At 45.2% G+C, this 20,274-nt stretch overlaps 1 protein-coding gene across 4 annotated transcripts in view; it reads left to right on the top strand.

Annotated features, from left to right (window-relative positions):
- Positions 1 to 20,274, top strand: part of SLC7A8 (solute carrier family 7 member 8) — a 49,751-nt gene that overhangs the window by 7,736 nt on the left and 21,741 nt on the right. For 2 of the 4 annotated variants that reach the window (XM_032481707.1, XM_014551642.2), the window contains 2 exons: positions 8,371 to 8,575; positions 9,434 to 9,585. In XM_032481707.1, coding sequence (XP_032337598.1) covers positions 8,371 to 8,575; positions 9,434 to 9,585 — 357 coding nt within the window. Of the gene's footprint in view, positions 1 to 8,370; positions 8,576 to 9,433; positions 9,586 to 18,239; positions 18,412 to 18,435; positions 18,455 to 20,274 lie in introns of those variants that run through there. The other 2 variants (XM_014551643.2, XM_032481708.1) reach the window with 2 other exon arrangements.

Raw genomic sequence — 20,274 nt, 5'->3', positions numbered from 1 at the left:
GGCAGCCTCACACTGAGCAGCACATTGTGAAGGCCGATTACCCAGGGAGAGTACTGTTGCTGCAGAATTATAGTGTACTTTTCTCACCATACATAGATTTTCAAGGGGCCTGTTTGTACGTGGATGCATAAATGCTTTAGCTGCCTCTTTAAAGTACAATTCTTTATGGGATGTTGAGTAGGCAGCTGATACAGGCAGGTCAGCTTGCCTTAGGGATAAGGAGGCATTTGTTAAGTAGGCTCTGATGCTGGAAGTAGAAAGCATATAATGAATTTTTCCATGATTTGTATCAACATGCTGTGGAAAGGGAGGAACCATCGATGATATCCCAGAAAAGGAAGGGCTTTGGAGAAAGTCTTGGGTTTGTAAACCACCTCCCTATTTACAAGCTTGGTAACCTGGAACCAGTTAATTACCAGTTTACTTACCTGGAAAATAGAAATTTCTTGTGGAATATTAAAGTCAGGTCGGTGTCCTATGGTATATGTTCAGTAAATATTAATTTTTCTCCTTAAATTCATCCTCCACCACCCTCACTTCTTCTACCCCCTCCCCCCAGAGCGCCCCCCCCCCCCCGGGCCACTCACTAATTCTGTTTCGGAAACAGATTGGACTGATTGTGTGATGGGAGGAACTGGCCGATTCAGTCCAAGTCTGACCTGTTTATGGAGCAGCCAGTGCTTTTCCTTTTCTCTCTGTTGATTTGAGTCTCCTCATCAGCTTTTCATGCTTCCCCTCTTCCAGGAAGCTTTTTCTGAACAGCCCACGCCAGTGACTTTTTCCATCCCCAAAATCTTGTCACATGTTGCAGTTGTACGTGGACAACTTCTACTCGACCTGATGTTGTCAGCTCTGTGTGCATATGCATGTCTTCACTTTTCCGCACAATTTCTTGAGGACAGGAACTGAGTCCTGTTCATTTTCACATCCTCACGTATTCAGCCTGGCATGTGGTAAGTGCTTAGAAAGCATTTGTTGAATAATAGCAGTCAGCCAAAATCAAATCATTCATTGGAGATCCATCTCCTAACAATGTGAATATGTTTAAAAATACTGAACTGTATACTTAAAAATCATTAAGGTGGTAAACTTAATGTTGTGTGTTAAAATTTTTTAGCTTAAAAATACATTTTTGTGCTTGGCTAAAAAAACAAAAACAAAGACAAAACAAAAGGCACCAAACATCCAAATCTGATCTAAGCTCAAATTTGAAAAGGACTTTAGGAATTAACCAGATGATGACGTTGAGGCTTAAAGGTAGAGCACAGATTCTCAACCTTGGTACTATTGGCTTTTGGGTCAGAGACTCTGTTGTTCTGGGGGGCTGTCCTGTGCAGCATCCCTGGCCTCTATCCACTACATGCCAGTAGCAAAATGTCTCCAGACACTGCCAGTTGCCCCCTGAAGGTGGGGAGATGGTGCAGAATTGCCCCTGAATGAGAACCACTGAGGCGGACAAAGCCTGTCACTGCTGGTGCCTGGTTTCCCAACCAGACAGGGAGACGCCAGAAGCCAGCTATGAATTCTTAATGGGCATTTTTGAGGGCTCAGCACTCTTCGCCCCTCAGGCCTGGATGCCTGTCTTTCAGAGACTGGTGGGTGGTGGCTGGCTCCATCTACTCTGTTAAAAGTCCTTGTGTGAACAAGTGCTTCCCAGTGACCTTTCAAAGCAAGCATGGGCAGAGTGGGTGCTCAATAAATACTTTTCGAGATGCAGTTACCTAATGGCCGCCCACCTGCAGCATCTAAAAATTATACCTAGACAAGCAGACAGATGCTCAGAGAATGAATGCTTCATGGTGCTGGCTCTGCAGTGCTATTTCAGAGCCAAGCTTCCAAAGCAAGACCATTGGAGTCTTCTAGGGATTGTCTCTATCCCTGCTTCTGCGAATCCTAGCCACTCCTTATACTCACTGGCATTAAACCGATTATAAAGTGCTTGCACACATGCGTGATTGCCTTTGTGAGCCCCACAACAACCCTGTGAGGTAGGCAAGGCAGGAGCCAGGATTCTCATTCAGCAGATGAAGTAGGGACTGTCAGAAAAATTCAGGTCACATGGCTTGTAAGCAGCAAAAAAGGACTCAGTGGCTCCTCCGACTCTTAAGTCTAGGCTCTCAGCCCATCTCACTCTTCAGCAAGGAATCCTACAGCTCCTTGCACATCTGTTCTGCAGGAGCTGGCAGCTCTACTGGGCATGTGTCAGAGTCTTGACCTGGTGTCACCTTGAGGTAGCTGTTTGTACAGTCCTGTTGGGGAAGTGGACACGGGGTGAGAGTCATGGTGAGCTTCCAGACCTGCCATGAGGATCAAAGCCCTGGCCTCAACATGCCACCCTCTTCACTTTGTCCTGAAAATCCTGAGATCTTCCCAGCCATTTGTGGGAGAAGCACAAAGAAGGTTCACCTCGGCTTTCTCTGGACATTGTAGAAATAGACAGAAGCTCCAAGGCCCAGGAGGAGCTCTGGCTAGATTTCAAGACCAGCGTAAGTCAGTAAGGAAGGCCAAAGCCTTTTGGATCTGAGGCTCTATTGGGCATTAGAAGTCTGTAATTCCATGCCCTAGGGAATTCTCTGATGGCTGCTGCATTCTAGTGTGGACAGGCCTGGAAGTGAGTAAGGCCTTAATGGGAATCACATGGCTTTGGCCCACAGGTAGGGAAGTCAGCGGTTATTCATGGCAAATGTGGATTTTCACAATTCCAGCAGTTTTTCTAGTGACAACTTGTCCACTGATACAACTTGGCCTCTTTTTAATTGAGTGGTTCATTTGGCTTTTCTTTGACCAAACAAGCCAAGATGGGCCTCATTGTCCAGGCATCCTGCGGCCCATTTTTCACTAAAAAAGATCTATGTGATAAAATGGTTATTTTACTAATTAGGGTGGATGAAAGAGGATTGAAACCCTGACCTTCCAGGACCTTGCCTATTTCAGGCAGTCGGGCATCTTATTCTCAAATGACTTTGGAGACAGTGAGTCTAAGAGTAAAACAATGGAGGAAAAAAAATACCCCACCATAATCAACTTTCTCATCAAGAAAAGTTCATACTCGAGGTAGAAAAGTTCTTTCCCAGTTTTCCTTTTTCAAAGCTACTCCAGGAAAATCCTCATTTGGACAGTGTAAAGTTTAAAAGCCGTGCAGTTAAACTGTGCATTGTGCAATTTCTAGAGGAGAGGCAGCATGGAGTAGGAGGAACCCCTGGGCCAGGAGTCCAAGGCCATGGCTCTCATCCAGGCCTTGCTACCTATGCCGTATGTGACTTTAATCAAGGCTCTTTACCTCTCTGAAAGTCAGTCTTTGCAAAGGTGAATAGGAATAATAGTGCCTGCCCTGTGCAGCCAAGAAAGGAGCTATGAGAATCAAGTAAGGTGATGGATGCGAACACTTTGTAAATCATCATTGATGGTGGTATTGCAATAGAAGGAAAGAATCAGGTCTGCGTTTCAGTTCTTTTCTTTCTTTCTTTTATTTTTGAGGTACTGGGGATTGAACCCAGGACCTCATGCCTGCTAAGCACGCACTCTACCACTGAGCTATACCCTCCCCCCCTCAGTTCTTTAATGAGTCTTCTGTGAACCATTCTCATTGTCTATAGGGTGGAACATGTAAAACTTGACAATTTTCAGGGAAAAGCTTGAGGCTGTGACAGAAAATTTAGGTTCTAATCCAGTTACTAAAAATTTACCCTGTGGTTTAGGCAAACAACTACCTCTCTGTGTCTCAGTTTTTTCACCCCAAAAATAGGGATAATAATACCTCCCTCATTTTCCCTGTTTGGAAAAATGAGAATAATAGTTGTCCTACTTTCTTTCCCTATAAGTTGGAGGCAGTAATAATAGCCAGTCTACTCTCTTCAGCAATGAAAAATAAATGGGTTGCTTTACTCATTTGCCTGTAAGACACTCTTAACTTATGTCACAGGATTTGGGGGTTCCAGATAGACAGGTATCTTAAATTGCCCTGTGGAGATAAATTCTAGATTGATATCAGATATTATTTATTCAGTAAACATATGTGGAGTGTCTACTATGTGACATTTCATAGGTGAGTGATCCAGTTTCTGTTTTTGTGGTGCTTATGTTCTAGTGGGGGAGATAAATATTACTCAGTCACACTAAAGATTGTATATAGTAGGCATTACTTCTTTAAAATTATTTTTTTATTGACGTTTAGTTGACTTACAATGTTGTGTTAGTTTCTGGTGTGTGATTCAGTTATACATATATATATATGTGTATATATATATATATGTATATATATATATATTCTTTTTCATTGTAGCTTATTACAGGATGTTGAATGTAGTTCCCTGTGCCATACATTAGGATCTCTTGTTTATGTATTTTTATATATAGTAGTTTGTATCTACTAATCCCAAACTAGTTTATCCCTCTCTCCACTTTCCCCTTTGGTAACCATAAGTTTGTTTTCTGTGTATGTGAGTCTCTTTCTGTTTTGTAAATAAGTTCATTTGTGTCCATTTTTTAGATTCCACATATAAGTGATTTCATTTGTCTTTGTCTGACTTACTTCACTTAGAATGACTATCTCCAGGTCCATCCCTGTTGCTACAAATGGCACTATTTTATTCTTTTTTATGGCTGAGTAGTATTCCATTGTATAAATATACCACATCTTCTTTATTCAATCGTCTGTTGATGGACATTTTTAGGTTGTTTCCGTGTCTTGGCTATTGTAAATAGTGCTGCTGTGAACATTGGGGAGCATAGGTCTTTCAAATTAGAGTTTTCTTCAGATGCATGCCCGGGAGTGGGATTGCTGGATCATATAACTCTATTTTTAATTTTTTAAGGAATCTTCATACTCTTTTCCAAAGTGGCTGCACCAAATTACATTACAACCAACAGTGTAGGAAGTTCCCTTTTCTCCACACCCTCTCCAAGTCATTACTTTTAAGTAAATGTAGCGTGAATATGCTCTCGGCCCCAGTACATAGCTGTGCTCTGAGTGATATTCCATCCCCTGCAGAAGTTCCAGAGGCCACTAAACATGGGGAGACATCTGATTCTGGTTTTCTAGGTAGTGGCTTCCTAGAATCAGAGAGAGGTTCTTTTCTTCCTATTCCCTAGTGCTCAGTTTTGGTTAACATAATTCAATTTTATTATTATTTTTAAAGTTTTTATCTTTATCATTTTAATTTGGTCAAAATCAAGATGGGGAGAACCCAAGTTTTATAAAATGAGAACTCTTTTTTTGTTTTTTTGATAGACTTCATTTTTTTTAGAGCAGATTCAGGTTTACAGCAGAATTGAGCAGAAAATACAGAGTTCCCACAAAAGCCCTCCCCACCCACACATATATACTCCCCTACCCTCAACATCCCTCACCAGTGTGGCATATTTGGTACAATCGATGAACCAACATGGGCACATTATTATAAACCAAAGTCCATAGTTTACATTAGGGTTTACTCTTGCTGTTGTACATTCTATGGGTTTTGACAAATGCATAATGACATTTAGCCACCACTATAGTATCATACAGAATAATTTCATTGCCCTAAAAATCCCGTGTGCTCCATCTATTCTTTCCTCCCTCCCTCCCTCTCCCCAAACCCCTGGAAACCACGATCTTTTTATAAAATGAGACCTCTTGTCCTAATGCCAACCCTCACCATCTACTACGGCAGCTCCATGGAAGGACACGTTATCCCAGAACCCGTGGAGACTGGAAATGGTCAGAACCTGGAAAGGGTCGGTATTGCACCTCCCACCCTCCACCTGGGACAGAGGGCGGGGCACATATGCTGAAAATAACTGAAGTGCTCGCTCCTCTCCACTGCGGTGTTTCCCAAGAACCCTTAGTGGAACTTTGACGCTTTCATTCCTGAGAAGATCGAATCTGAGATTTTCAGTAACATCCACCCTCATTTTCCCTGTGTCAACAGCCATTCCTGTTTCTGAGAAATGTCTGGCTATCCCTCCCACCCCACCCCACCCCAACCCCTGTCGGCACCTTAAAGACCAAAGTCAAACCTTGTCGTTCTTCTGTATTGATTGCTTGTCTAATCCCTCGAGATAGTTTTATGACCTAGTTGTATTGCTGTCTTCTTGGCTGACTTTAAAATGCCCTACAGATGACTCTTCTGATAAATTCCTGCCAGGCAAGGAATTTGCTGTTACTTTTCAGGCCTATCAGCAACCCCATCTCACGTTTAATGTGGCAGGTGAAGGGTCAGGTGACAAGGTAAGCACGTCCTGAGTCCTGGGATGCTACCAGGAGGCCCTTTCATCTCTGCTGACCCAGCTTGCATGCAAAGCACACATGAGGATGGGTTAAGGAGAGGGGGGGAGGGCTGAAAGTGTTCTCTTATTCCTAGCCTAGGACTTTAAGTAAAAGTGCAAAAAAGGAAAAGGCTTTAAGAACCGGTGGCACTCAGAATCTCATTCTCCTATCTCTCTTTGCCTAATGCTTCATTCACAAATTTGAACACAAGGGATTGTTTCCCCTTTTAACTTCACTTCTTGTGAAGAAGCCTTGTTCTGTTGGGGTAGGTAGACTGTTAACACCAGGAGAAAGAGGACCTGTTTAAGACAGAAATATGCCTCCTTTCCATCTGAATCTAGCTGGGGCCCCAGGCGCTCTGATTCTGCATTTCAGTCTCACCCTTGTTGCTACTCTGATGTCCTTTCTGGCCCCTCCTTTTCTCCTTACGCATTTCACGCAGCAATTTTTTAGTTTGGAAAGGGCAGCATAGTTTACATGCCAAAAGAATGGACTATTACTGCTTTTAGAATGTGGGTATTTTCTTCTCTTTCCTTTGACTGAAATAGCTGGATTCACGGCTTGGGATTTAAAAATGTCTTTTGATTTAGAAGTGAAAGTTTCAGGACTGGATTGAAGTTGAGTTATAATTGAGATCTGAAAGTCAGTTTTTTATTTATTCATTTTTTTCCTTAATGCAGGCACTGGGGATTGAACCCAGGACCTTGTGCACACCAAGCACATGCTCTAGCCCTGAATCTACCCCTGAGATCTACCCCTTACCCCCTGAAAGTCAATTTTTGCAATTTGAGCATAAAATCCTGTATTCTGCATCTCGTTCAGCCCAGAACTGATTCCGAACCGCTAAAGAGAGATGCTGGGAATTTGAGATGTCTTCAGAACACTGTCAAATCCAACTGGTCCCGAATACTCTGGGTCTGCAATTTTGACCTGGATCCATTTAGTCTCTGCTTCTTCCCTCAGGCCACCTTGGTGCCTCTGGGTGGGGCATGAAGAGGGAGCTTTCAAAGCACCTGCCCAGCAGATCCTGACCCCTGGAGTCATAAGAAGTAGACAAAGGAAAGCTTAGGAAGGAGCTGTCCCCACACTCCTATTCCTCCCCTGCCCAACACACACATCCCAGTAGCCAACCATTCAGTCCCTGGCGCCAGCCTCACCTCTCAGGAGAAAACCAGCCCCTTGCATACAGAACAGAAGTAGATTAGTGGAAAGAGCCGTTGGATTATGCAATCAGGAGACCGACTTCTAGATCCAATTTTATCCATCAGTAACTGCGGAATTCGGAGAAAGCCACTTAACCCCTCCGTGTCTTAGTCTCTTGGTTTGTAAAATAGAAACATCTGCGCTTTCTCCGCCTCCTGATTCCATGAGGTTTTTGTGAGGGTCACATGAAACAATGGAGGGGAACGACCTTTGGAAAAATACAGTGCTGAGTCTTTGCACGTATTGCATTCCGACAAACCGCTTCCAGACTACCAAGACTGCTTTTATAGGGTTATTTCATGCTCCTCACCAAGGGTGTGGATGCTGTGTCTGGGGCAGAGGCCAGCCTCCAGGAGTGCATGGGTCGGGAAAACCCACAGACACAGGGTGTGACCACAATTTATCCAAAAGGTATCACCCTTCAGCTCATTTTTAAAGCTTTCTAACGGGCAGTCAGTCTCAGAACAGCCTATTTCTCCAGCATTTCCATTTCCAGCCAGTCTTAAGTAAGACCTTTGTCACCTTGGGTGGACTACATGCAGCCCCGTCAGCGTATCCTGAGGTTCAATGCTTACTCTACCACTTAATTCTTACTGTGTGGACTTGGGCAATACACTTGGTACCTCTGAGAATCAGTTTTCTCCTCTGTGAAATGGGAGAAACGTAGACTTGTCCTGAGGATTAAATGATGCATATGAGGTACCCCACCAAGTCCCTGGTCCCTCCGTGTCTAGTGTCTGCTCCTCTGTCTCCTACTTCTAAGGAGAATTATTGCTAGACATACCTGCCTGAAGGGGGTTCATGCATCCCAAAGGCATTTTAGCGTCTGATCAAAGGTGAAAGCGCCCCTGCACGTGCTGGCCCCGCCATCATGCAGACACCGCCACCGTCTCCCCCATCACCCTTGGTGTCTCGCGCAGGCAACATCATCGGCTCTGGAATCTTTGTCTCGCCAAAGGGCGTGCTGGAGAATGCCGGCTCCGTGGGCCTCGCCCTCATCGTCTGGATCGTGACGGGGCTCATCACAGCTGTGGGAGCCCTGTGCTATGCTGAGCTCGGGGTCACCATCCCCAAATCTGGAGGTGACTACTCCTACGTCAAGGACATCTTCGGAGGACTGGCTGGGTAAGAGGATGTGCAGAGGACCGAGCGGTCTAGGAAGCCGAGGCCAGGAGTTTCCAGTGTGCTGAGGAGCCCGAGGGCTCGGGGTTCCTCTCTGGCCTCCATGTCAAGGTTGCCCGCGTAGCCTTGCGTCCCGCTGATGCTCCTGAGAGTGGCAGAGGAACCAGGTTGTAGTTTTAATCTCTGTTGAGCTCAGTGGGCAAACTTCTGTGAGAACAAGTAGAACTAAACGACAACTCTAATCGGAGACTCCCAGGGAATGCACATCACAAAAACAAAGCCCTTTATCCTGACAAATGAGAGTGACCACTAAGATACAGGGGCACTTTTCACATTATCAAGGATATTGGCCTCCCTCTAGAGCCGGGCCCTGATCTTGAATTTCCTCAGCTTCCGCAGCCCTGATACCAAAGAGCTCATCCCTCACCAAGGGGCCCACAGGTGTGGAGAACATGTCCCCCTTAAACCTCCCCTTGACACTTAAGCAGCCACTCCCTTAGTGTACCCTGACTGAGGAGATTGTGGGGTTGCAAATTTTATGTTCCACCACTGGATGCTGGGGGAAAGAAGCGGGGAGAGAGAAAGAACGCCGAGATGTGCGTCAGTACTAGCTGAAACTTAGCTCTTACATCTTTAAGCCAATTTACGCGCAGAGGGCTGGGTGTGCGGGTGGCTGGGTTCCTCAGCATCCCTGAAAACAAAAAGGAAACGCCCCCCTTTAGCCCACCTGCCTCTCCTAACGCTGCCCAGTGACTTGCCTGGGCTTCCCTGGATGACTTCTGAATCCCTGCCAAGCCTGGTGGTGGGCGCGGGGGTCTCCATTGCTGTCTTGGCTCAAGTCCTGTCCTGTTCCCCCTCCAGGTTCCTGAGGCTGTGGATCGCTGTGCTGGTGATCTACCCCACCAACCAGGCCGTCATCGCCCTCACCTTCTCCAACTACGTGCTGCAGCCGCTCTTCCCCACCTGCTTCCCCCCGGAGTCTGGCCTGCGCCTCCTGGCTGCCATCTGCTTATGTAAGTGCCATCTGGGCCTCGCTCTCAGGACGGCATCTTTTAGCCTCCCCCGTGGTCTACACATCTTTGGGTCTCCTTCCTTTCCCTCTTTCCTTTCCTCCTTTTATCCCCCCATTCCTTTTCAATTTCCGACATTCATGCTATAGATGAATAGATTCTAAATATAATTATCTGGTGTTAAAAAAAAGAAATTTAGTGGGGAGGGTATAGCTCAGTGGTAGAGTATGACCTTAGCATGTACGAGGTCCTGGGTTCAATCTCCAGGACTCCATTTAAAAATACATAAATAAATTACAAATAAATAAACCTAATTACCTCTCCCCAAACGAACAAAAATTGAAAAAAAAAATGAAGAAACTTAAGTAGCTTCTCAGAGGCACAGTAATTGTCACTGGCAGAGTTCTTGACTTTATATAAAACACTGATACCTGTATTATGTGATCTGAGCCTCACAACAAATCCATAAGGGAAGCTGGGCCAGGATTACAATTTCCTAGAGCAGAGGAGGAACTGGAGCCAGGCAAGTGAATTAACCAAGGAGGTGGGCCCTGAGTGGAGCCAGGGGCTCCTGACTCCTTCTCTTTCCAGCAAGACATGCACACTGCACACCATGCTGGAGGCTCCCTGCTGCTCGTAGGAAGACTTTTCTGGCGTCTCCACCCGTACCTTGACCTGCCAGCTCACATCTTAAAACTCCTTGGGAGGAGAGTGTAAAGGTGTGAGTTGGGAGAAAACAAATGCAACGTCCATGGTCCTCGCCCCTGCTAAACTTTCTGTCTAATTGGGCAGAAAAGCCGTATTAGCCAGATTCTGTAGTTAGGATTCAACTGCGGTAAAAAAAATTTCAAGAAGGGGAAAAGGTCTCTGTGACCTGGAATAAGTTAGAGAGGCTTTACAGAGAGGTTTGGCAACCCATATTTCTAGGAAGTCTCAACACAAGGTCTGATAATCAGGGATCTCAGTGGGCTAGGGTATTTTATATCTTTTAACCAAAAACGAATTTCTAAAATAAATATTTGGACTTTTTTCAGGCTCCACTTCTAGAGTCAGCTTAGTCCCTGCCTTCCCACAGCTTCCAACACACATCCACCGATTTGAGCTGAGGGCAGTGACCAATCCTGGTCACACTCTTTCCCAGGTCTTGACACTTTCCTTCTGTCCTTCTGGTGGGATGGGGAGAGAAGGGTCACTTGCCCACCCCAGAGCTGGGGTGGGACCTAAAGGGTGGTCTCCTTGGCCAGCGGTGTTCAGTGGTGTTCAGCCCCGGGACAAACCCCACTATCTAGGTGAGTGATGGTGTGCAGCCAGGACATTTGTTGGGGGCAGGTCTCCCTTGTGCTTGCTTGGACCTGCCTGTGGATTTGGAGGCAGAGGGATGTGGGCTCCAGAGCTGGGCTGCCTGAATCTGCGTCTCCCTCTGAACCACTTTCTCACTGCAGCCAGTGCTTGGCCAGGTCCCCCACCCACCTCCTGTCAGATAGGGGTGAAATCCTGCCTGTGCAAGGATTGCATGAGATAAGAATGTTCTTAGCACAGTGTCGGGCACCTTGTGGTCCTGTCATATAGTCACTGAGGGTGGTCACCGAGGGTAGTTACTTGGTCCTTTTTGCTCGCTGGATCTTGAGCTGCGGGAGATGAGAGGAGGGGAAGGGGGTGTGGGAATGTGGGAAGGATTGCTGTTTCTGCCATCAGACAGGTTAATGGGGGTGGGAAGAGGGACCACAGAGTGCTGGCCACTGCTATTTCAGAGTCTCGTGCACAGACCCGGCTTCCTTTTTCCTGCTGATGCTGCTAAAGTGTCTCAGACCAGAGGCCACCCTTACCCTCCAACTAGAAATCAAAAACTCTGAGGCTGTTGAGTCCATCCCTTAGGAGAGAAACCAGGCCACAGGGTAGAGTTCCCTGGGAGGCTGCACCCTATGGCTTCCTTTGCATTCCCCAAATCCTCCAAGGCTTGCACAAAGACCCTCTGGAGTTTTGGAAAACAACGGATGAGAAAGGATGGTGGGACCGGCCAGATGCGGGTGGAAAGGCAGAAAGAACCTGCTGTAACTGGCTTGCCCGCTCCGAGCTGGAGGGGGCGTTGAGGGGAGGAGAGGGAGAGAGAAGGAACTGCAGATTTGGCTCATGCTTATGCAACTGCAGCTGCCACTTGGAGTTATTCTATTATTTAGGTCAAAGCTGATTATTCACTGCTGAGTCAGCAGAATATCCCTAGCCACCGGGTAGTTAAAAAAAAAAAAAAGAAAATCTTTTATATTTTAATTAAATGAAAAGCCTTTCTCCCTTCTCCGGCGCAAGCATATTAGTGGGAGGAGGGAGTTAGGAAGCAGGGGAATGGGAGGGGTTAAAACTTGGTCTTCATCCTTTCCTTTTCTGATTTGCTTGGTTTTTTCTCTTTTCTTTCCTTCTTTTTAATATTTCATAAGGAAATGACTCTATTCTCTAAGTAAAAGGGTCCAGTAATGTATGATGAGAGTTGACCGTGGAAGCCTCCTCTTATCTTTACCCCCTCCCCTGCCCAGCAGCCCTGGTAACAGTGGGTAGGTAGGTGTCCTGAAAGCATTCTAAATAAAATGCACCTATCAGTACCTACATCTGGGTATACAGACGTACATCTTGACAAATTATTTCTGCAGCCTGCACTTTTATCCTTTTGCCATCTTGTGGCTATTACCCAAGTTTCTAATTATGAATAAAGCGGTCCCAGTGACCCAAAGGAGCACCAGGGTGTCCTGGGGTCCCCCGTTTATACATCCTGCTTCCTAACTATGGGTTTTCCTTTAGGATCTGTTTGTCCTCCTGTCTCTTGGGGACCTGGCCACCTTTCACTCAGGCAGCTCCTGACCTCCTTCCTCGCTTTTGGGGGCAGGGGTCACATCCAGCATCTGAAAGAAGGCTTTTTGTAGGGGAGAGTATAGCTCAAATGGTAGAGAGCATGCTTAGCATACACAAGATCCTGGGTTCACTCCCCAGTACCTCCTCTAGAAATAAAATAAGTAAACCTAACTAACTCTCCCCGCAAAAATAAATGAAGTTATTTTAAAAAGAAATAGGATTTGTTCTTCTTATTCAAGTCTCCCTCTTCCCGAATTCCTTGTACCAAAGCTCCTTCTCCTTTTCTTGCCCTAGGGAGAAAGAAGAATCCTGCATGCATTTTACAAGCAAAAGAAATGTTTCTTATCTTGTTTTCTATCTCTCCACTATGATTCCTAAGAGGTTAGTTTTCCAGGGCTTCATATTTCTCCTTCTTCCTTGAGTGATTTGGAAGGTTAAGAACTTCACTGTAGGTATTACTTTTAACCCTGAATTGCTATGCAGTTCCTCTTCAGAAGGTTTCCAGATACATGATGCAGGATGCTGTGATGGATACTTGTGAGTGTTGTTTTGCAAATCTCTTGCAAATGAATCCCTTGACATCAGAGGGTTCTGCAGCTCTTCCTAGCTTCCGAATCCCTTACTCTCAGTTCATTTTCCTTTGAGGTTTCATACTCTCAAGCCCCAAGCTTCTCATCCTCGTGCACTAAACATACCGCCTCAGATACCTGGGCAGTGCTGCCTTCCTGCCCTTGCCTAGTCCCCAGAGAGCGCTGTGGGCATCTCATCCGTCTTGCATATATTGTTGGGAAGGAAGAAGTTTTCCTCTACCTTTCTAGGTCCTTCTGGCTGGTTTAAGAATTAAATTGACATGAGACAGATTAAAAGAGAAAATCAAACAGAAGTTTAATAACATGCATATTTAGGAGAGATCCAGGAAAACTGAGGAACTCAACAAAAAGGCCAAAACCCTCACCTTAAATATATCTTCAGCTAAAGACAAAAGAGGATGTTGGGGTAAAGGTTTGGGACCTCAAAGGGGAGGAAGGTAAATGACACAAAAACGAAACACAAATGTTTGCTAAACGATGCGGAGACAATGGGACTTTAATCTCTAAGAGTTTCCCCCACCACCTAGCTCCTATTCTTTGCGGATATCTCTGGTGATAGCACTACTCTGGGAACAGGCCCTCTAAACTCTTTTTAGGCAGTTTTTTTTTGGAGGGGAGCAAAATTTCCTCCTGAGTCTTTTGGGCCTTGATTGTTTTCAGCTTGAACTATCTGCATGCCAGAGACATTTTGGGGTGGCAAATTTTGGTCCCCTACAGTATTGCCTTTGAAACTTCTTCCAGAAGTTTCATAGTCCAGAAGTTGAGCTAATAGATTGCTTTATACCTCATTGAACCAGTCTCTTAGTCCTGATAGTAGGTCAGTTCAATACCTTATTTCAGGAGGCAGAGATGCAGGTGGGCACTCAAAGTTAGGCCTAGAGGGAATAAGCAATCATATATTTGGTAAGAGGCATTTCTATGGAGACAAAAGAAAAATAGAGGTTAATGCTTGGAGCAAATTATAAATCCAGTGTCTGAGTCCTGAGAGTTGCCAGTTGAGATTTCTAGATGTTAGGTTCAAAGCATCTTTTGCAGTTTGAAATGTCTCTGATATTATCATCTGGTGTTCAGGCAAGCTTTCTGAGTGGCTTACAAAGCAATAGGCATGGGGAGGAGGGTATAGCTCAGTGTGGAGTGCATGCTTAGCGTGCACAAGTCCTGAGTTCAATCCCCAGTACCTCCGTTAAGTAAGTAAGTAAGTAAATAAATAAATAAATAAATAAACAAACCTAACTAACCACCCCCCCATAAACCCCCAAAAGCAACAGGCACAAAGATTGTCTAAATGTGGGCATTGTGGTGATCTGTCTTAAGTTTATATCAAGTCGTTCAGTTTTAGTTTGCAGGGCTTTGGGAAAAGGACAGCTTTAGTTTTTGATGATTTCAAGTCAAAAATGAGAGAAAAACTGAAAATGTTAGCTTGGAGAGTTGTAGCCAAATATTTGAGGAAACTAGAAGTATTTAGGATCCAGTTCAGTTTACAAGTAGAAAAACAAAACCTCAAAGGTGATTAACAGAATTAGAATCTAATATTCATATAAGCATGTATTATACCTTCTATTGAAATGTAATTTTCTCTCTCTCTAAAATCACCTTCTTTTTACCAGAGATAGCCAAATTAAAACTAATTTGTTTGTAAAATAAATAAGTTTAGTTTTATTAAACTTGGCCTGATACTTTACATAAGTCCAGCAAGAATAGCCATTTTTTAAATATGCTTTGCTGGAACTTTTCATAAGGAATCAGACTGAACTTTTAATTGTCTCTCGAGGCCAGGAAGCCACACCAAGGACATTCCATTAGCTTTGCCTGTAATACCTATGGATTTGGGTGAATTTTTTTCTCCATGAGGTCCCCAAAATATCCTGAGGTTCTTCCACCTGCCAGGAAGTGATCTTCTTTACTCACCTGGTAAGGCTGCTGGGAACCCTGAAGGCAAGGTACCAGGCTGTTTTTCCAAGGGGTTTTATGGCTCCATAAAGTCAACCTTAATTCTTTAAAACTATCTGATTGTATCTGATTCTATGCATGTCTCTCTCAAATATGACATTTCAGTCAAAGCCTTGGTAATATAACCAGTGTTTCCAATTGTATCATGTTATAAGATTTTTATTGAACTTATGCAAATAACTATATTGCCATGAAAATAGGAATACTCACGGAGTTTCCAAATGTTTGAGGCATCAGGTAGGGAGAAAAAAAGATAATTGTTTCATCTTTTTGAGAAATTGTAAACTGTGATACCAATTTTTTTTTGATGGGCAAAGTTATGAATACATATAATTTCTAAAAACATACATTTCCTCATAACAATTTTTTTTCATTGTGGTATGAGACATGTTTTTAATAAACCCCAACATCTTTAGTTTTTCTGTAATAAGACAGAAGTAAGTAAACTTCGACTTGTTTAACAATTAATGTTTCAGTGTTTTATCATATTTGGAAGCAATCTTGACACTCAATAAATTCCCATCATTTAATTTAACTTAGCAAAACTCTTCATGAGACATTAGACAAAGTCAAGCATCGTCCCAAGTTATTTTTCTTGCTGACCAATATTGTAACAGAGAAAACATGATCTTATTTGACTTTTAGTAAACCTAGGTACAATAGAAGTATTATATTTAATCTTGATAACTCTAAAGACATGTCTGTGTTAATTAAATCAACAAACTTAATCTAGACTTAGTACTGAATATTTCTCCAAATCACATGAAGCTGAAATTCATTTGGTTTAGTTTCTTTTATATTTCTGAGAATTTATATAAGCACTTAATTTTCTTTAAGCCAACAAAATAGAGCCCTTTTACAAATTAATTTTGGCAATACCACTTGTAGAAGATACCACACAGCTGTAAAACATGAATATAGGCACATACAAACACACAAACAGACACAGATCCCATAGCACATTCCAAAATTTCAGCCAGGAATCGGGTACAATAATACAAAACCCACCAAACCGGGTTTCTGACAGAAGAAACAAATCAGGGTCACCTGTTTAAGTGGATTTCCAAGGAAAAAGAAAGAAACTGTAAATCCATCAGTTAATCACCATATTGAGCTCCTACGTTGAAGAGAGGTGAAGCATTATTTACAGAGCATTGGGAGAGATTAAAGGCTAGCAAAAAGACTGATGTACAAACAAATAATTACAATACAATGTGATGACAAAAGTGTGTGCCACACAGAGAAAAGTGCTTCAGAGTTGTGAAAGGAGTGCTAGAGAAGGTTCCAGATTAAGCTAGGTCTTGACAGGTAAGTAAGCAGTCTCCAGACGGGCATACAATAGAACAGCCAGACAGAAGGAAGAGCACAGGCAAGACCTGGGGTCAAGAAAGAAATGACTCGTTGGAGAAAAACAAGTGCTTTTGTGTGGGTGGAGCCTAGGAGAGAGACAAGAGGTGAGGCTGAACAGGTGAGCAGGAACCAGATCTTAAAGGGTCCCCTGTATCATGCGGAGAAGAGCAGGCTTCATCCAAGGAGCAGGGAACCACTGAAGGATTCTGTGCAGAGGTAACATGATTAGATTCACATTTGAGTGAAGACAAGACCATGACACTTGAAGCAGGGAGACAGGTCAGCAGGCTAAGCATTTTTCCAGGCCAGAGAGGTGGTGGCCTGTAATTATAACAAAGTTACAGGGTGACAAAAACAAGAAAGAGTTAGGAGTAGAATCAGCTGGCCATGTTAACTGATTGAATACCAGGAGGGAGAAATCTAGTTTCTCTACAAATCAAAATTAAATACGTTTCAAATGAAATATATGTCTCCTTACTTGTCTCCAGCATCTGTGATGAGCAGTTAACAATGTGTTCTCTCTCTGCCTTCCACGTCCTCTCCAAATCCCTGAGATGCTGAGAGGATCTTTGGTTGGAAGTCTTCCTCAGGGTGGTTACACCAGGATGCTGCTCAAAAGCCTGCTCTGGAACAGAAGCAGATTGGGACCTTCAGGAAGGGTTATGTAAACGAGAATCACACTTCGTTCATTCAGCAAACATTTATCAAAGGCCACGATGTGCTATGTACTGTTTTTGGCCCTGAGAACTGGGCCATGAGATAACTGAAATTTTTCAGACCTCGGCTGGAAAGTAATGAGTAGGACTAAACTGGGGCTCCCCCAGGTAGCCCAGCATGCTGTATTCTGTCTCCCCTGCTTTCCCTGTGTCTTCCATTTTTCTCTTCTCCCCCACCCCAGCTCAGGAGCCATGTTTAGCTAATGCTGAAGAGAGAATTACTCAGCTCTTGGAAACTGCTGAGCTGGGTGTTCAGGCTTCTTGGCTGAACTAAGTTCTGGATGGTGATTCAGCAGAAACTCCAGGTCTGACAACTGGAGGGGAGAGATCAGGATAAGAAGGAAGGGGAAGAGAGAGCCAGGAAAGGAACGGAAGGGAATGGGGCAGGGCAGCACAGGCAGGAGCTTAGCTGGCAGTATCCAGGAAAAACTGTGATTCAGGATGTCCAGAACCTCCAGAGCACCTGTGTGCCCCTCCTCCTCTGCTTATTTGTTCTTGGAGGAGAGAGGTCATTCTGAAGGCTCAGAGCACCTCCTCGCCTTAGAGGGGCTTCCGAGATTACTCAGACGTTGCCAGTGCTTTGACAGGAAAAGGGCTGGAGAAGGGAAAACTTGCTGTAGTGTGGTAGGCAAGATCTATTTCAAAGCCCTATTGTGCACCTTGCAGAAGCTGGGATCAAAGCTTAGTTTATAGGGAAGGACTGCTTTGATTTTGTTATTGTTGCTGTTGCTCTGTTTGATGTCTTTGTCTTTCGCCAGTCGAGTTATTTACAGTAATGCCAACCTTTGTTGTAAGCAGGCAGAGACCTGAGAGTTTATAATGCAGCTCTGGGACTCCTATGAAAAATGTCTCGACCCTGGGTGAGCCCAGAAAGATTCTAGGGAGCTGGCTGTGTCTCCTCACTCCTACCCCCCATTTCCCCCAGGCTCCCTGAGGTCTAGGAGGAGAAAAGAAAGCTTAGACTGGCCTGCGTGGCTAGAACTGGAACCTTATCAGAGCCTCTGGGTTGCGTGCCTTAGAACTCAAACAGGGCTCCCGTGTTTTCTTTGCCTATCGGTGCCTTTTGGCAGCCGGCACCGGTTACCTCCTAGATCTGGAAACGCTTGAGGTTAGGCAGGCCAAGGGAAGCGGCTTTTCCACAATTAGAAACACGTGCCCTATTCCTTCTAAGGCGCCCGGGGCCAGCCTATCGCAGAGCCGAGCGTCGCCACACCCCCGGCGGCAGGCAGCGCCCGGCTCACCCCGCGGCTGGGCGCGGGCACCTCCGGGAGGACTGGTCCGGGGGGCACCACCTCGCCCCTTTTGCGCCAGGTCCAGAGGGAGGGAGTCAGGGGGAGCTGGCCAGAGCGTGGCAGAAGGCGAAGTGCAGGCCCCAGCAAAAGGTGAGACTCAGAAACCAACGCTTCTGGCAGGCCCGTGACCCAGGTGAAATTTACCGCTGCTTCAGAGGGTTGGGGAACTCCGTCCCGGGAAGGTGCTTGTTTTGAAGTTCTGCAGGGGAACAGGGTGTTCTGATTTCTGCCGTATGGCATCACTAGCTTCCCTTTCAGCAGCTGTCTGTTTTCAGTACATTCCATCTTTCTTTTTTCTGTCCTGGCCTTCTCTCTCTCTCTCTCTCTCTCTCTCTCTCTCTCTCTCTCTCTCTCTCACACACACACACACACACACACACACACACACACACTTGTGATGATGTGTATTTTCCCCCTCTTCCTTCCTCCCCTCCTCCCCCTCCCCGTTGTGTCTCATGCTCATTCTTTCCCTCACTTCTTCACCATCTGTCTTTATGGACTTTGGCAATCTGGGCATTTTTACTGCCTATTTTCTCTTATCTGGAAAGACAAAGAGAGGCCGGGTTCTGGAAATGCTAAAGGGAAACAAGCCTTTCCAAGCTGCCTCCAGCTCGCTCCTGAGAAAAGTATGAGCTGACAAGGCCAAGAAATCCAAATGGAGTCCTGGAGTTGGAGGGAAATGTGATGGTGACATTGATAAGGGGCCAGACGAAGGGCCACAAGGCAGAAAGACAAGTTTGCTGGTGAGAAATAATTGTCTTTAACACCCTGGGGACAATGAACCCAACGCTCTTGGTTTCTGAGGAGCAGCCATCTTGGTCTTCCCCCTTTTCACGCTGGCATCTGACTTCCTGCTGCCCAGAAAGCAACCTGGCCAGCATCTTTAGGTGACAGACTCGGAGCCCCAGGTGGCACTGTCAGCAGTGACTGTGGGTGCCACTGACAGGAGCAAGGGAGAGAGACACTATGGGAATGGAAGAAGAGAAAGAAGAGTAATGTGTGTGTGATAAAAGAAAGGCTGGTGTAGTGGCGGAATAAGCAACTGGGCATGGAGTGGCAGAGGGACTGGGGTGGGGGGAGTCCTGTCTGTGGAACTAACTAGCAGGGATCTTACTTCATTTAACATATAAAATAAGGTTCTGAGAGGGAAGGTATAGCTCAGTGATAGAGTGCATGCCTAGCATGCCTGAGGTCCTGGGCTCAATTCCCAGTATCTCCATTAAAATAATAAATAATCCCCCCCAAAAAAAATCAATATAAACTAAAATGAGGTTCTGAGTCTCTCTGATTGCCCATGAGGCTGGAAACATGCCTCTGGGTAGTAGAGTGCAGGCCTCAGATATCTCCCTTCAGTACCAAGAGCTGTCTATGAGTGAGCCCCATGTGGGTCATTCTTCTGAGCACAGTTCTTACAGCAGTCAACCCGGCCCCCGTCCAGATGGCTGGCCCCCTCCTGACTTTCACTCATCAGGCCACAACAGTGTGGTTCATGGAGCAGAAGCTGGCTTGGCAAAAGGAGTGAGGATTGGTTTGGGCATCCGTGCCGGAAAGTGTTCATTGGCCCTCTGATAAAGACAAAATGACCCTTTGCCAGTCCAGCTCAGCAACAGGCCAGTATCCTGTGTCCAGAAGCAAGGGAGGATCTTAAGACAGTTATCCAGTGGTGTCTGGGGTCAGCCGGTGCTTTGTGAGCTTTCTCAGGGGAAGGGGAAGCAGCTATGACATGTACCCGCCCCTCAACACTGTCTAGCCTCACAGGTACTTGCCTGCTCTGCTTCGTGGGCTGCCCTGTGATGTTAAAACCCTGATATTTCTCCAGAGAGAAGCACAATGGCTCCTGTGCACCCTCCCTGGTATTTTCTGAATAGATTTATCCATCTGTCCATCCTCTCTAGTCAGTAATCATTAGCACCTACTGTGTGCCAGGCAGGTATAGGATCTTAAGATTGTCCT

The sequence above is a fragment of the Camelus ferus genome, chromosome 6 (genome assembly GCF_009834535.1).
Source record: "Camelus ferus isolate YT-003-E chromosome 6, BCGSAC_Cfer_1.0, whole genome shotgun sequence".
NCBI classification, from domain to species: domain Eukaryota; kingdom Metazoa; phylum Chordata; class Mammalia; order Artiodactyla; family Camelidae; genus Camelus; species Camelus ferus.
This window is presented reverse-complemented; position numbering and strand designations above follow the sequence as displayed.